The sequence below is a fragment of the Stenella coeruleoalba genome (assembly GCF_951394435.1).
Source record: "Stenella coeruleoalba genome assembly, chromosome: 16".
Lineage (NCBI taxonomy): Eukaryota > Metazoa > Chordata > Mammalia > Artiodactyla > Delphinidae > Stenella > Stenella coeruleoalba.
In genome coordinates, this window is record NC_137162.1 from 25,836,666 (window position 1) to 25,852,730 (window position 16,065).

Genomic DNA, 16,065 nt, shown 5'->3' on the forward strand with positions numbered 1-16,065 from the left:
GTAAAATCAATACCTTCTGAATTAAACATGAAATAGAATTCATTCAAATCAGCAGACCAAGAACATTCTGTTGCAATCTTGTTCTCTGAAAATCAGTGATCCATCTGTTAGGTATACAGGATGGATTCCCTCTTAACCAGAAAACTCATTTCTAATCTTGCCAGATAATGAAGGGATGGCACGCTCAACTGCGTGTTGTATCTAAAATCTGGCACGTGGTGCCGTACGTAGCCCAGAAGTTCAGTAGCTGACTCTCTTCCAAACTTCAGCCCCATTAAGCACAAGACTATTCTCTAGACAACACTGTAGCTTCCAGGGGGCTGTCTTAACTGTCCCTTGACTGGAAGAACTAATACAGCCTTGAGGCCTATCTGCCCTTCACAGACACTGAATTCATGCCACACTCATTATTAGATTGAAGGTCCCTCATGCCTCCCTCTTTCTCAGTGTCATAAAGGACACCAATACTCGATGAACCGAGGTCTTTGTTTTGTCTCAGGCATACTTAATACCAAGACTCACAGATGAGTTTCCCTTCTCATCTGCAGGAGAAAACAAAAACAACACTCCCAACCTGATCTGTCTGGAATGCTCTTTCCCCAGCTCATATGTCTGGTGAACTCCTACTCATCCTTTGAGACTCAGATCAGATATCACCTTCTCAGGAAAGCCTTCCGTGCCCACCCCCCTCCCCAAGCCTGATTTAGATGCTTTCCCACCCTCTGCTGTCCTAGTCCCTGGGGATCCTCTGTTTCGGGCTTTAGCACATTGTCATGTAATTATTTCCCAGCTACTAAAGTGCAGGTGGGGGTGGGGTTTGCTCAGAGTGGGGCCAGACACCGCCTGGGTCCAGGCCACCTGGGGAACACAACAGAAATGCAGATTCCTGGGCCCTGGGCCCACACCTACTGAATCTACATTTTAATAAGCCCCACTCCCAGGTGATTTTTATGCATTTTGAGAACTACTGCATTAGAGTATGAGCTCCTTGGAAGTAAGGATTGTGCTTTATTTATCCTTTGTGCCGGGTTCACATTCATTAAGTGCAGAGGCATTATTCAGTAGATGCTGCATGCATGAGAATCTTCCACAGGGTAAAATGTAAAAGGGCACTCAGAGACAGATGTCTCATCTGGTACCTGGGCCACCTAGAAACAACCTTCCGAAAACATGCCCCAACTGGAACAAGGCATTAATCCAACTCCACTTTCACAGACACTGATAGGTAGTGAGAAAAACACCAGGCTTTGGAATTAAAAAACCTGGGTTTAAAACAAACAAACAGAACTTCGATGACCATTTCCCTAGCTAGCTGAGCAACTCTGGACAAGTAGCTTACCTACTGTATGCCTCAGGATGCACTTCTGTAGAAACAGAATCACACTACCACGTAAGACAGGGGTGTTATGTGGATTAAGAGGGAAATAATATATGAAAGCACATATATATATTGTGTATGATAAAGACTAACAGCATATATGTTTTGTGCCATTTTCTTAAAAACAGAATTAGCACCAAGTAATCTTTAGAAGGCTGGCTTTTACATAGCTCCAATAAAAAACAGTTACACTGTCAGACACAGAAATGCTAGAAATATACAAAATTATGTTACCAAAAATACTCAGGGTTTTTACAGGCAAAGTTTGAATCACAGAAGCCTAAGGCAGAAAGGGCCTCAAGAGATCCTCTAGTTCGGCCCTCTATCAGGAACCCGTTCAGAAACAAGAACAAAGATTCACCTGCTGTGGATCCTCTGAGATGCTCCCCACAACCAACCCAGTTCTTCACTCCACCTACCTCTGCATCCTTTCACTTAACTGAGCAGAGGTTACTGGACACGAGCAAGACTGATAGTAAATTACACTGGTACAGTAAGTAGCGGCCTCCCAAGTCTCAGTCAATGCACAATGACCAAATCCCAGGGCAAGAGCTCCTGCCTACTATATCCTTCATCTCTGTAAAGGAACCAGTCCTCTAGCTTCTTGTTTCCTTACGTTTTTTGCTAAATGCCTATTCTCAGTCAGCCAAGGTGCTAGTGCTTTAAATATTCTTTTGTGAAATCTTCCCAATGACTCTTCCAGTAGGTTTTATTGTTTCCATTTCAAAGATGAGGTTCAGAGCAGTTAAGCAGCCTCTGAGACCCAGGTGGGGAGCCAGGATATAGACTTGGGTCTTTCTGGTTCCCCAGCCCTGCTCTTTCCACTGTATCAGGCAGTTTCCAGCCGCTATCCCCTGCCTGCTGACATAACATGGGATGCTTCATCCATCCTATTTCCAACGCTGCTCAAAATCCTTGCCAGGGCTTACTCTGCCCATGGGTTAAAAGGACAGCCTTTCTTGAGGGGCAGAGGAGGTGCTCAAAAAGGGCCCCCAACGCTCTGCCTATCAGCTGCATCAAAGGAACTCTGAAGATTAACAAGGGCAGTAATGGAACGTGCGGAGCTTTTCAGAAAAGCTTACTTTTAAAAGAATTTCAGGCAATCCAAGGGAGACTAGCACTTTTCTAAGAGTGAGGTTAAACCAGCAGTCCCTAGCAGTGACTTTCTTTGCTAAGGCTTCTGGTTTGATCACATCTGTGGCTTTTCCTCCCCCAGGAACAGGCAGTAGAGGGTGTGTGTCTGTCCCCACCCCCTCTTACAGCCGCCACTGGTTACAGTTACACATTCCGATACAGACGTGCCTCTCAGACCAAAGAGGGGGCAGGGGTGGCCAGCTCTCAGAAGCCCTGGAACAAATAGTTGGCAACAGCTGTGTTCTCAGAAGACCGCAGTTGGTCGCTCGCTACTGTTTTCTCATTCCACACCAGGTTATCGGCTATAATTCAGTGCCCCTACTTCAAACAGCCGCGTGCAAAGCAATCGAGTTTCTGCCACAGGGGTCTGCTGGCTTTGAAAAATCGGTCAGGAAGGCCAAAATGTGGTCAGTGCCACCCCCACCCCTCTGAGGCATTCAGGCTGTCCCTCAGTCACACAGCCCTGACCACACGCTGAGGAGGAGAAAGCCTCCGGGCGCCCTACCCTGTAAAAGAAGGCCCCGACCCCAACTCAGAATCTCTTCAGAACCAGGGAACTGTGAAGAAATCTCTGCTAACTAGCCAAATCAAAATGGAGAAGGAATAAAAGGGGTTTTGATCAAGAATCCCGCTCTGCCTCTCCCCCTCCCCAGCCTCACTCAACTGTTTCCTCCCTAAGGCTTTGGTAACGGTTTTATGGTGCTAATGGAAAATCAGAACGGAGGGCCCCAGAGAGACCTCGGTGAGGTAGGGGGTTAAGACACGGTGGCTCTGGGAATAAGGAGCAACTAGCAGGCAGGAAAGGAAGACTGGAAAATTCTGTGGGAGCTGGCCTGTTTTAACTGCAAGACATTTTCTAAAAGGTTCCCTCCGCCCAAAGCAGCAGGATGATAAACTCCCACCCTTCTTCCCTTCCCGAACCCGATCCACGGACCACCCGTTCCATTACCTGTCTAAGACCCAAAAGGAAAGGCATCCTGCAAGAGCATCGTCCACACTAACGTTGGGAAAAAAGGGCTTTTTAAAAGTTAAGGTCTTGGAATGAGCATTTTCCCTGGTGGGCCTGGTACTCAGCAGTCCCGGTTAACCGGCCTTCCTTAGCAAAGAAGAGAAAGTAAACAGACTCCTGGGACCAAGCAGGCACTCTGCCTCCTGCTCTCCTCACTGCTTCCCCCCACCAGCCTCCCACCCCCCCGCCTGGCTCCGACCCACCCCCACTTTCTCGTGACATATCTCAGACGCAGCAAAGCTGAAGCTGTCTGCCAAGGGGGAAATGACATCAGTTCAGGCACGGCAGAAAAAACTCCAGACAGCTGCTGCTGTGGAATACTGAGAAGGATGTGCTGCAAACCTACGAAGGCCTGCCCTGGACCCACCTAGGGCTGGAGCCCACAGCAGGAGGAGGATGGGGGCTGCTGCCCGCTGCCCGCTCCCATCGGCTCTGAGCAGGCTGGGCTGTACATAAATCAAGGCTCTAAGGCTGAACAGAGCTACACTTCTCTGAATAACGACTGGATTCTAATAGCTCCCAAGGTCTTGTTTCTCCTCCTTGGGAAAGAAAAGGAGGCCAGGGGCTGTCAGTTTCACAGAAACTTTTCCTCCCCCCACCCCTGCCAGAGCTGGTGCTCAATAAACGTGCACTCTGGCCTGGTTGTTTCAACTTTCTCTAGGGATGGATGCAATTCAGAGACAGGTTGGAGAGGCACCCCTCCCCCAGCGAAGGCAGGACCTGCTACCTTGGGCGCTGACCTCTCAAGCCCTCGCTTCGACAGGAGAGTTTATATTTCATAAACAAACTGTGTGTACAGGTGCCAACATCTTTCCTCACTTGTCTTACAAAAGGTACAACAAGTCCCACGGCTGCCTCCAAGTTGCCAGTGAAGCAGATCATCTATATTTAAACCAACTCTTGCTTCTGAAAAGTTCACCACCTTAGGTTTGTCAGGCTTTCTTCTCTAAGCTCAGTTTATGGAGAAAACGGCTCTCTATAAGGTTGGCGTCCTCATCTGACTTCTCCCAGTCAGTGGTATAAGCCAACTCTCGTCTGGCCACTGTTCCCTCAACAGCAGGTCACAGTCGCTCCCTCCAGTCCTGAATCCTCCACCAAGGACAACACTAGCTAAGGTCCGTGTTTGGATTTGGACTTGCAGAAATGACTCTCAAGGAGAACAATCTTCAGAGGAACTTTATGAGCCCAAAGTTACTTTCTAATAATTATATTTCTGTCACTCAAAGCAAGTATATCTCCTTTCTTTTTACTTTCTGCAACAATTTTCTTTCAGTGATACTTATCAAAGGCCCCCATGGGACTGGCACTGTGCTGAGCAGACCCAGGTAAGTCAGAAATGATTCTTGCAAATTAGTATCTTTCACCTCCACCTAGGACAATAAATTAGCAGTACGTAACACTTACAGCAAGGTGAGTTGCCAAAAGTACTTAGTGAATCCAGCCAGACACAAAATGTGCTTGCTGCAGGTCTACTGACGGTCAAGGTCACATCGACTTTCCTGACAAGGAAACGAATGAGCCAAGCCAGCTGGGCCATATCCTGGAGGCTCACAGAAAAATGACTCACAGCCTCACTGCTTTGCAGAAGGGAAGAGGGGTGAAGTGGCTTCTGCTGCTGCAGGTGTTTGGGGACTAGGGAGCCATTCTTCAGCAAATATGTATTCTCAAGACACGGTCATCCAGTCTATCCCATGCCTTGCTGCTACCCTCACATACAGGCCGAACTGCCAGACAGGCAGGCCTGGACATCGAGGCACAAGAAAGAAGAGGCTGCTTCCAACACCCTCCTTTCATTTCCTCAGTTCCCTGGCAACCGCCGACCATCCCAAAACACAGGCAGCATTATTAACTTTGACAATCAAACTGGAGGAAGGGGCATCCTCAGCCCCTCCTGGGCAACTCTGGTCTGAAGCTACCTAACAAGAGAGAGTTAGGTGACACCTGCAGCTCTACAGAAAGAGTACATGGCATAAGTGTACTTATTCATTCATTCATTCCACACCTATTGAATGCCCACAGCGTGCCAGGGCACTGGTCTAGGTGCTGGAGGTACCGCCATGAGCAAAACAGTCAAGAACCCTTGCTCTAATGGGCAAAGGAAACATTCCACATTTCCAAATAATATTTATCAGCAGTCATCTCTGAATAAGTGGAACTGCAACAAAATTATTAGAAATCCAAAAATAATCTTGTGAAAGTTCAAGCTAAATTATCAAAATTGCAACACAGGCGGCCCAATTTCCTCCCAACCTAATGAATCATCCTTTTATGGATGCTACTCAAGACAGCGCTTCTAATCAGCATCTGCCTACTTTTATCTTCTTATAAGATTGTAAGTTCCTTGTGCAAGACAGCATTAAACCCAAAACATTACACCGAGCACAACACCATATACTCTAACAAAGTGATCACTGAGAATGGCTTCTTTCTCACTGATCTACTTTTCCTTGCCCCTAGTCCCTGACCAACCCTCACTGAGCGCTAAGATTTGGGGGATGAGGAGAAAAAGAAGCTGAATTGGCAAATGCAGGCATTCCCAGGAAGGCGAGTTCACTTTTCTCCATGCTCTACAAATATTATAACCCAGGGACACAGCAGTCAATTTGGGGATTTAAGAGGCAAGAGGATAATCAGCAATTTCTGCTAGTCTGAGAAAAAAGGGTTCTTTTATGTAAGTGATCCAGGTTCATACATGGTGGACCAAAGCTAAGTCAAATCCTTCTTCAAACGTTTTGGTCATCTGCCTGACAATGCAGAATTTAATTCAACGCTGAATTCACCAATTTAAAAAAAAAAAAAAAAGGAAGAGTCACACTAAACTGGGATGGAGCAGGATCATGTTGTCAAAATGTTGCAATTTAATCCCACTACTGGGCATATACCCAGAGAAAACCATAATTCAAAAAAGACACATGCACACCAATGTTCACTGCAGCACTATTTACAATAGCCGGGTCATGGAAGCAACCTAAATGTCCATCCACAGATGAATGGATAAAGAAGATGTGGTACATATATACAATGGAATATTACTCAGCCATAAAAAGGAACAAAATTGGGTCATTTGTAGACATGTGGATGGGCCTAGAGACTGTCATACAGAGTGAAGTAAGTCAGAAAGAGAAAAACAAATATCGTATATTAACGCATATATGTGGAATCTAGAAAAATGGAACAGATAAACCTGTTTGCAAGGCAGAAATACAGACACAAATGTAGAGAACAAACGTATGGACACCAAGGGGGATGAACTGGGGCGGGGGAACTGGGGGGGAACTGGGAGATTGGGATTGACATGTATACACTAATATGTACAAAATAGATAATAAGAACCTGCTGTATAAAAATATAAAATAAAATTCAAAAAAAAAAATGTTTCAGTTTAACAACTGTTTATGGCCCCAAGCAATGTCTGAGACATCCTTCCACTGACCCAGAGCTCTCTTTCCCAGTTCAGAGAACTCACAAAGATAGTAATGCTGGAAATCCTTTGGATTAACTTATTATTTAAGAAGACAGTGTTCGGGGCTTCCCTGGTGGCGCAGTGGTTAAGAATCCTCCTGCCAATGCAGGGCACACAGGTTCGAGCCCTGGTCCGGGAAGATCCCACATGCTGCAGAGCAACTAAGCCCGCGAGCCACAACTACTGAGCCTGAGCTCTAGAGCCCGCAAGCCACAACTACTGAGCCCACGTGCCACAACTACTGAAGCCCGCGCACCTAGAGCCTGTGCTCCGCAACAAGAGAAGCCACCACAATGAGAAGCCCGCACACCGCAACGAAGAGTAGCCCCCACTCACCGCGACTAGAGAAAGCCCACGCACAGCAACAAAGACCCAACGCAGCCAAAAATAAATAAATTAATACCAAAAAAAAAAAAAAAAGAAGACATACTGCAAAGCATATATGTTCATGGCTAGTAGAATTCATTCCTTCACTGTACTTCAAGAATCTTTTGGCAACGTTTTCTAAGCAGCCTATGCATTTATAATCTTTAAATTCTGGGAAGGAGGCAGGGAGAGACAGTTATTTGTTTATTACTGACAATAAACCAGCCTCTGTGCTAGGACTTCATTTAACCAACATCTCACTTAATGTGACAACAATCCCATGATGTAGGTATTATTATCTTTACTGTTCAGTTGCAGAAACTGAAGCATATGGAGACCTTGCCCAAGGAAGAGCAGAGGAAGTAGGCAGAGGAAGAGCAAGGATTTGAATGAAGTCTCTGGTTCTAAAGACTCTTTCCTTTACAATAATACAGGAGTCATGATATTAAACCAGAAGTTACCAATAAGGCAAAAACCAGAACTGAGGGTCAGTCGAACGCTGAGCAGACATGTATGTCCCTGGTCTGTGCTCCGGAATCCTGTCTATAAGACTGTCACTTATACCGGATCTGACAGTGGTGTTCCCAAGGGTGGAGTCAGGGCGCTGGGGCCCCAGGACTCCCATTCTGACCCACTTTGGGGCTGAGCTCTGTGAAGTAAATGACTGGGGAAGTCCTGAAGTTCTCATATGTTCCCAACACACAATGGGTCCCCACACAAGGAGCAAGCTGGCATGGAAGGTCTTCCATGCCTTGGATTTCAACTAACCTGGTGAAGTGCTTGTCATCTGGCCAGTGGAGGCTAAAGGAGACTAGGGTTGAGGGCCCCCGAGTTTCTCATTTCGCAATCAAGGAATCTGAAGAAAGAGGGTTTTGTCAGAACAGGACAACTGCCAGGCTTCTAGGGCAGGAGATAATCTCCAGACCTAAAGCCTTTTTATTTCCAGGAGTTTTGAGTAGAGGCTGCTAGGTCGACACAGAACATCTAAGATAAAAATAAAAGACCTTTCTTATCTTTCTCGGGTTGTGCACAAGCACATTTAATTGCCCTAGAGTTCTGACTCAAAAAACACAGAAATGAATACTAACCCAAACCCCAAACCAATGGGAGCGCCACAATCAAAGTCAAACCAAGATATCGTCACGTCATGAATGCCAGGCTTGGCATCAATAAAAGGATCCTGAAGTAATTATTTTGGGGAATGCCATAGGAAGAATTCCAAGCCCAGAACAAAGATTTGCAGAACCTTGCCAAGTAGAAATGTTAAGGACTGCTCAGCTGCCAGAAACCAAGAACACTAGATTATCTGTGTCCTGGGGCTGGACAAAGGCAGACATGTAGCAAGCCTGCCGAGGTAAGAAAACACACCTCTCCTGGGCTCCGAGCAGAACAAGGAGTTCTACAAGTCACAGGGCTTGTTTCTTCTACAAGGCATCCATGAAAACCTGTGGATGCTCTCCTGCTATTGTACTGAGTCTTCCCAGAAGTTGTCTGGGCAAACAGCCCTCAATTACAATCACTTGCTAAACATCAAATGATACATTTCAGAGAGGGAGGATCTTAACCTACGCTGATATCTCATATTTTACAGATGAAAAACATGAGCTTCAGTGACGTTAGGTAATCATTCAAGGACACACAGCTAGTAAGCAGTGGAGCCAGCATTACAACCAGGTGTGTGGGGCTCCAGAATGGCTTGAACACGCATGGAGACAGTATTTTGATATTATACCCGTCACTTCCCCTCTTCTGTGACATGACAGTCACAGTCGCATCCAGCCACCCAGGATATACCATGGAGATGAGAAGGATGCAACACTGGATGAACTGGTCTGGCCCTGGAGGACTGATTTATTCGATTACACAGTTAGAGAGAAAAGACAGCAGACACAGAGACAAACGTAGGCACCCTACAACAAATGGGAGGGGAGGAGTAGAGGCAGTAAATGCACGAAGGGCTTGAAGAAAGGAAGCTATTGAGGGATAAAATGGCCAAAGAAAGTTTTACCAAGAGATGGCTAACTAAAAATCATGTAGGGTTTGCAGGGAGAAGGGGAACACATTAAGCAGGGCCAAGCATGACTGAAAGCATGGAAACAAGGGCACACGGGGCATCTGAGAAAGGCAGACGATGGGCAAAGATCAGCTGGAGGTACAATGCATGCATGTGTGTATTTACTGAGTACCTGTAACCAGCATACCTTTTCTTTCTGATGACTACTACTAAAATATGATAAATCTTGAAGTGGACTTTGGGGGGGGGGGATGTGGGAGGTGGAGAGAAGACATCCATGGCAATGGTACAGCCTTAGCCCTTTAAAAAGAGAGAAAAATCCTGGTGGCGCAGTGGTTAAGAATCCGCCTGCCAATGCAGGGAACACGGGTTCGAGCCCTGGTCCGGAAGATCTCACATGCCGCTGAGCAACTAAGCCCGTGTGCCACAACTACTAAGCCTGCGCTCTGGAGCCCGCGAGCCACAACTAGGTGCCCACGCACCGCAACTACTGAAGCTCACGTGCCTAGAGCCCGTGCTCCACAACAAGAGAAGCCACCACAGTGAGAAGCCCTCGCACTGCAGCAAAGAGTAGCCCCCGCTCACTGCAACTAGAGAAAGCCCGTGCGCAGCAATGAAGACCCAACACAGCCAAAAATAAATAAAATAAAATATATATATAGAAATAGCTCATAAACAATCACAACAAATAAACTTTAAAAAAACTTTTTAAAATCAAAAGAGAGAAAAATCAAAGTAGCGGAAGCTGAAACCAGTTTACAACAGCTTCCTAAGGCTTCTGCCTCTTGCTTCTCTGCCCCCTAACAAGAAAATCCTTTCCTGCTGACAATCAATCACCCCTCTGATATTTATCACCTTCGTGGATAAACATTTACTGCCCTCTCTGGAGAGTCCAGGGGTCTCCGAAACTCACCACTGACAGGGGGCTGTCACTGATGGTTAGTGTGCTGTTGCTGGATCGGCAACTTCAGCTTTACCAAGTACAACAGCAGCCTTGTTTGTTTTTATACCAAAATGCTAGGTTCATTTTTCCTGCCCTGAAAACAGTTCACCAAACTGTCAAGTAGCCAAGAATTACATGAAAATCAGCAAGCTACAACTCAGGGCTGTCCCCAGAAACATTTCATGTCTCCTCACAAATTGCTCTCTAAACCAAAGATCGGAATAAGAAAAAAAGCGGGGGGGACCTAGGTCACACCAACTACATGATACACTCTCACATGTAACTTGGAAAGAGAATTCCATTTAGGAAAATTAGTCTTCAAGGTCCCCACTAAATCTGATTTCATCTTTCACTTATATTTAAATTTAGGGCAGGGTAGAGAGAGACTCCACTTTTGGTGCAATGGTGGTAGGCCCAAGGAAAGGGCTAACATCATGGTCATTTTATTAAAGGTACCTCAACTCTAAGTCCCTGGAAGCAGCTCCGGGCCCCCTGGATGCAAAGCCATAAGAGCAAGTGTGCACACTCTCCAGCGAGAGATCATCTTGGTTGTGATTTTATAGGAAAATCCACTCTTTTTTTTTTAACATCTTTATTGGAGTATAATTGCTTTACAATGGTTAGTTTCTGCTTTATAACGAAGTGAATCAGCTATACATATACATATATCCCCATATCTCCTCCCTCTTGCATCTCCCTCCCACCCTCCCTATCCCACCCCTCTAGGTGGTCACAAAACAGGGAGCTGATCTCCCTGTGCTATGCGGCTGCTTCCCACTAGCTATCTATTTTACATTTGGTAGTACCACTCCCTTTTTCACGTGCTCATAAATTCAGCAAAGTTATTTATTCTCAGGCCTATCTCCTCTTCTATAGTATAAGCAACTTAAGGGCAAGATGGGTAACTTTCATTTCTGGGTCCCTCACAATACCAAGTAATGCCTCACACAAAGCAGGCCCTCAAGAAAAACTGGTTACATGGATGAAGAGAATTGATGACTAAAGAGAAGATGGTAAAAATGAAGCTAATGCACCTAAATCCCCAAACATTTGGGCAGGTGACTTTTTCTGGTCACAGAAACCTGAAAAACAGCTAAGAGATAAGGAGTGCACCTGGATGGTACTCTGAGCTCAGGAGGCTTGATGAAGGGATTGCGAAACCCTCTGGCTATCTAATTTCTCAGCTGAGGAATTTAAAGCACTTAAGCCATCTCAAAAGCAAAACTGCCTTCCTCCAGGCAGAGCTGGGACGTGATCTAACGCCCCCATGACAGTTTTTCCTTTATGGGGAATGGGATGAAGCGGCTTCTGGTTTTGCCTCCCGTTCACCAGAAACTCCATTAGCAACACCTGGAAGTTGCCTTTTTTGCTTAAAGGATTGTGAAACTTAATAAGCCCCTAGTTGGGGGCTTCCCTGGTGGCAGAGAGGTTGAGAGTCCGCCTGCCGATGCAGGGGACACGGGTTCGTGCCCCGGTCCAGGAAGATCCCACATGCCGCGGAGCAGCTGGGCCCATGAGCCATGGCCGCTGAGCCTGCGTGTCCGGAGCCTGTGCTCCGCAATGGGAGAGGCCACAACAGTTGAGAGGCCCGCGTACCGCAAAAAAAAAAAAAAAAAAAAAAAAAAAGGCCTAGTTGGAAACACAGCTCCTGGCACTAGGCCTTCCCTCAGTTCCTGGATCTTATGTATATCAAATACTACCTCCTCCTTCCTTAGGCTGTTCGGTAACCAAATCTACTCCAGGTCTAAGATTTCATGGTCAAAAATACCAGCGGAAAACTTTATGAAAACTTATCCCTCCCATAAGCTGTAGGGAGTGGGGAAACTTCTGGAACATGCACGTCCACACCCCAAGTAAAATGATGATTGAAGGTGGTGAAACTGGAGAGGGAATCACACCAGATGCAGGGATGCTGGACCTTCCGTCACATTACACCCAACCACGGGCCACACCTGAACCCTGGATTCCCAGGCCGCAGAGAGTGAGGCAACACAGGATGACAGCACTTGCAAAAACACGTTGACCCGGAGTCCAAATCGTGAAGAAAGCACTACAGCAACGCAGAAGTGGGCAGGAAGACCCTACTCTATAAGTAGAAAACTTAGGGGGAAAACGCTGGAAGGCCTTTGAGAAAGCATCCCCCATCACAGCAAGAAGTCAGCACAAGTCACTCTCCCTCCCTGAAAAGAAGTAGCAGGTGCCAATATCTGGTATTTTATATCCAACATTCCAAAGTCCTTCACTTTTCTCAAGATGCACCTTCTTGGCAAGATGTGCTCAGTATTATTGAGAATTACATTTTTTTTTTCGGCCACACCATGCAGCTTGTGGGATCTTAGTTCCCCGACCAGGGATTGAACCCAGGCCCTCGAAAGTAGGAGCACAGGGTCCTAACCAGTGGACTACCAGGGAATTCCCAGTGTTATAGAAAAGGTGGCACTAACCAATGAGAGATACAATAAAGCATCATCCTTGCAGAGATCTCAGGTTTATAAACTACTTTCATATCCCTTTTCATTGTTCCTTATATCAGCTGGTGATAGGGCCAGGCAGTTACCATCCCCACTTGCCGGGCAGTACACTGGTCTGGAGTGTGAGTTGACCTAGGACTAGACCTAGGGTTTCTGACTGAAGAGGCAGAGGTCTTCCCATGGAACCCCAGTAATTGACTGCCTAGTGGCAGATTTTCCTTTAAGCTAGACTCTGTCAGGGCTCTGGCACTCTACCATGCTACCACCTATTCTCATGACCCCGGGCCAATTACTTCACCTCTCTGAGCCTTCAGTACTTTTATCAGCATCACCCAGAGACCGCTCCGAGGCAGCCATTTCTGCGATAAGAGGCTCACATGGTTAAAGAAGTTTACCGACCCTTTTGGAGATTCACGATGCCTGTGTTTTACGGTTAAGCCTCTGAAGGGTCCCACAATTAAGAAGCCTGTTCAACCCTAAATCTCCTACATTTCGAACAGCACGGCCTCTCTTACCAAACATCTGTTCATAGCATCATTATCTCTACGGTGTCTTTCTTTGCCTCCAAATTCCATGTTCCACCTCTCCCTCAGCAGCATTGCTCATTAGCCATGAGACACCCCCCCACCCCCACCCCCCCGCCAATACTGTACCTTGAGGGTGGGCATGGTCAGCCAGACACGGGATGGGGACACCCAGCCTAGGCCCTGGAGAGCTGAAAGAGAAGATACGCAAACAGGGTCTCCTCATTTTCCTAGGTTTCTCTGAACATTTGTGCAATCTCAGATAAGAACAGGATTTTTCCAAAAATTGTCCCTACACTAGAAATTGAGGGCAAAAGTCATAAGTTAATCTTTCACTTTATATACTGGGAAGAGGTTGGAAATGGGTATGTGTCCAAAAAAAAAAAGTTTTGAGAGGGAAAAAGGGGGGGAGCGGGCTGCTATGATTAAAGCTTCACCACTAGATCTGCTCAAGTAAAAAAGAAAAAGCTGTGGTTGGAAGAGCACTTTTGATACTCATAGGATTGAAGCGTGTCACTGGGGAGTAACTTTTTTAAAGTAGTGTGACACAGGGTTAATTACTCACGAAAACTGAAGAACTATCATAATTAGCTGAATTTTCTAATAGTATTTTTACCCCTAGATCCAAATTACATTCTCACACACAAGATCCTCTCCTGTAACATTAAGGAATTATTGTCAATTTTTTCGGGTGTGATATGGGAGGGTGGTTATGTTCGGGAACATAGTCCTTTTATCTTTTAGAGATTCAAACAGAACTATTTATGGTTGAGATGATATGAAGTCTGAAATCTGCTTCAAAATAATTTCACTGGGGATAAATGGAAGTGAAAGTGGATACAGTATAGATAAAACAAGACTGGCCAAGACACTAAATCGCTGAGGTTGGGAGATGGGTACATGCTGGTTCATTATACCATTCTCTTTTTTTTTGTAAATGTTTAAAATACTCCATAATAAAAAAAAAAATTAAAGGATTCTATTCTGAATAATGTCCATATTTGACCCTAAATAATATTAAGTTTTACAGAGCCCTTAAAACAAATAGGGAACACCAAAAGCTCAAGCAACAAAAGAAAAACACAGATAAACTGGAATTCATCAAAATTAAAAACAGTTGTACTTCAAAGGACACCATCAAGAAAGTGAAAAAAAAGACAGATTGGGAGGAAATATTTGCAAATCATTTATCTGATAAGGGATTCATATACGTCTCTTAACTGTGAGACTCTTCCGAGGCTTAACCGTAAAGCATGTGCGTCATGAATCTCCACGAGAAATGGCAGACTTCTGGGACCACGAGGGCCTCTTCCTCTTACAGCAGAAATGGCTGCCTCGGACCCGTCTCTGGGAGATGCTGATAGAAGTAATGAAGGCTCAGAGAGGTAAAGTAATTGGTCCAGGGTCATGAGAAGAGATGTTAGCATGGCTAGGTCTAGAGTGCCAGAGCTCTGACAAAGTCTAGTTTAAAGGAAAACCTCCCCTTGGACAGTCACTCACTGGGATTCCGTGGGAAGACCACTGTCCTGTCAGTCAGATAAGGGCCTTTAAAACAAACAAAGGATTGAATAGGCATTTCTCCAAAGAATATATACAAATGGCCAGTAAGAACACAAAAAGGGGACTCCCCTGGCAGTCCAGTGGTTAAGACTCTGAGCTTCCAATGCAGGGGGCAGGGGTTCAATCCCTGGTCGGGGAACTAAGATCCTACGTGCCGCATGGCATGGCCAATAAAACCAAAAAACAAACAAACAAACCAAAAAACAAAAAACCCACCAAAAAACAAACAAAAAAAGAACACAAAAAGATGTTCAACATTACTAGTTATTAGGGAAATACAAATCAAAACCACAGTGGGATACTACTTCACACCCACTAGGATGGTTATGATTTTTAAAAAGACAGTATTGACGAGGATGTGGAGAAACTGAAACCCTCATACATTGCTAGCGGAGATATATAATGGTGCAGCCACTATGGAAAACAGTCTGGCAGTTCCTCAAAAGTTAAACATAGAGTGACGATATGACCCAGCAATTCTACTTCTAAGCGTATACTCATGAGAATGAAAACATATGTCCACTCAAAAACTGTATATTCATGTTCAAAGCAGCATTATTCATAATAGCCCCAAAGTGAAAAAAGCCCAAATATCCATCAATTGAGGACTAAATGTGTTACAACCAGACAGAGGAATATTTATCGGCCATAAAAAGGAATGACATAGTGATACATGTTACAACATGGATGAACCTTGAAAATACTATGCTAAGTGAAAGAAGGCACTCACAAAATAGCACATGGTATATGATTCCATTTACATGAAATGTCCATAATGGACAGAGACAGAAAGCAGATTATTGGTTGCCAGCGACTTGGGGGATGGGGCAGGGAGAGGGGGAATGACTGCTGATACAGCATTTCTTTTGGGGGTGATGAAAACATTCTGAAATTACCTAGTGGTGAGGTGGTCCAAACTTGTGAATACACTAAAACCCACTAAATTGTATACTCTAAAAGAGTGAATTTTATGGTATGTGAATTATATCTCAATAAAGCTGTATTACAAAAAAGAAAAAAAAAAGCCTCAGAAACCATCCTCACCTCAGAACAGGAAGTACCAAATGGAGGTTGGGGACAGGTGTCAAGAAGCCCGAGGGAGTCCCTCAGCTCGGTACCGTCCACTGTGTGCTGAGAGCAGACAGATCTGCGTGTGGCAGCACTGTGGTCAGAATGAACGACTAACCACAACCCCCCACTCTT

General features: G+C 45.4%; 1 protein-coding gene across 3 annotated transcripts in view; it reads right to left on the reverse strand.

The window, feature by feature from the left end:
- The window catches only part of WBP1L (WW domain binding protein 1 like), a 59,513-nt gene that overhangs the window by 33,255 nt on the left and 10,193 nt on the right, over nt 1-16,065 (reverse strand). Inside the window, exons 2-3 of one of the 3 annotated variants that reach the window (XM_079900899.1) lie at nt 14,803-14,847; nt 13,432-13,493 (exon numbers count right to left, since the gene is read on the reverse strand). The exons of 1 other annotated variant lie outside the window; for it this stretch is intronic. In XM_079900899.1, the coding sequence (XP_079757025.1) occupies nt 13,432-13,446 (15 nt within the window). In that variant the 5' untranslated portion in view covers nt 13,447-13,493; nt 14,803-14,847. The remainder of the gene's footprint in view (nt 1-13,431; nt 13,494-14,802; nt 14,848-16,065) is intronic. One more of the 3 variants, XM_079900898.1, reaches the window with a different exon arrangement.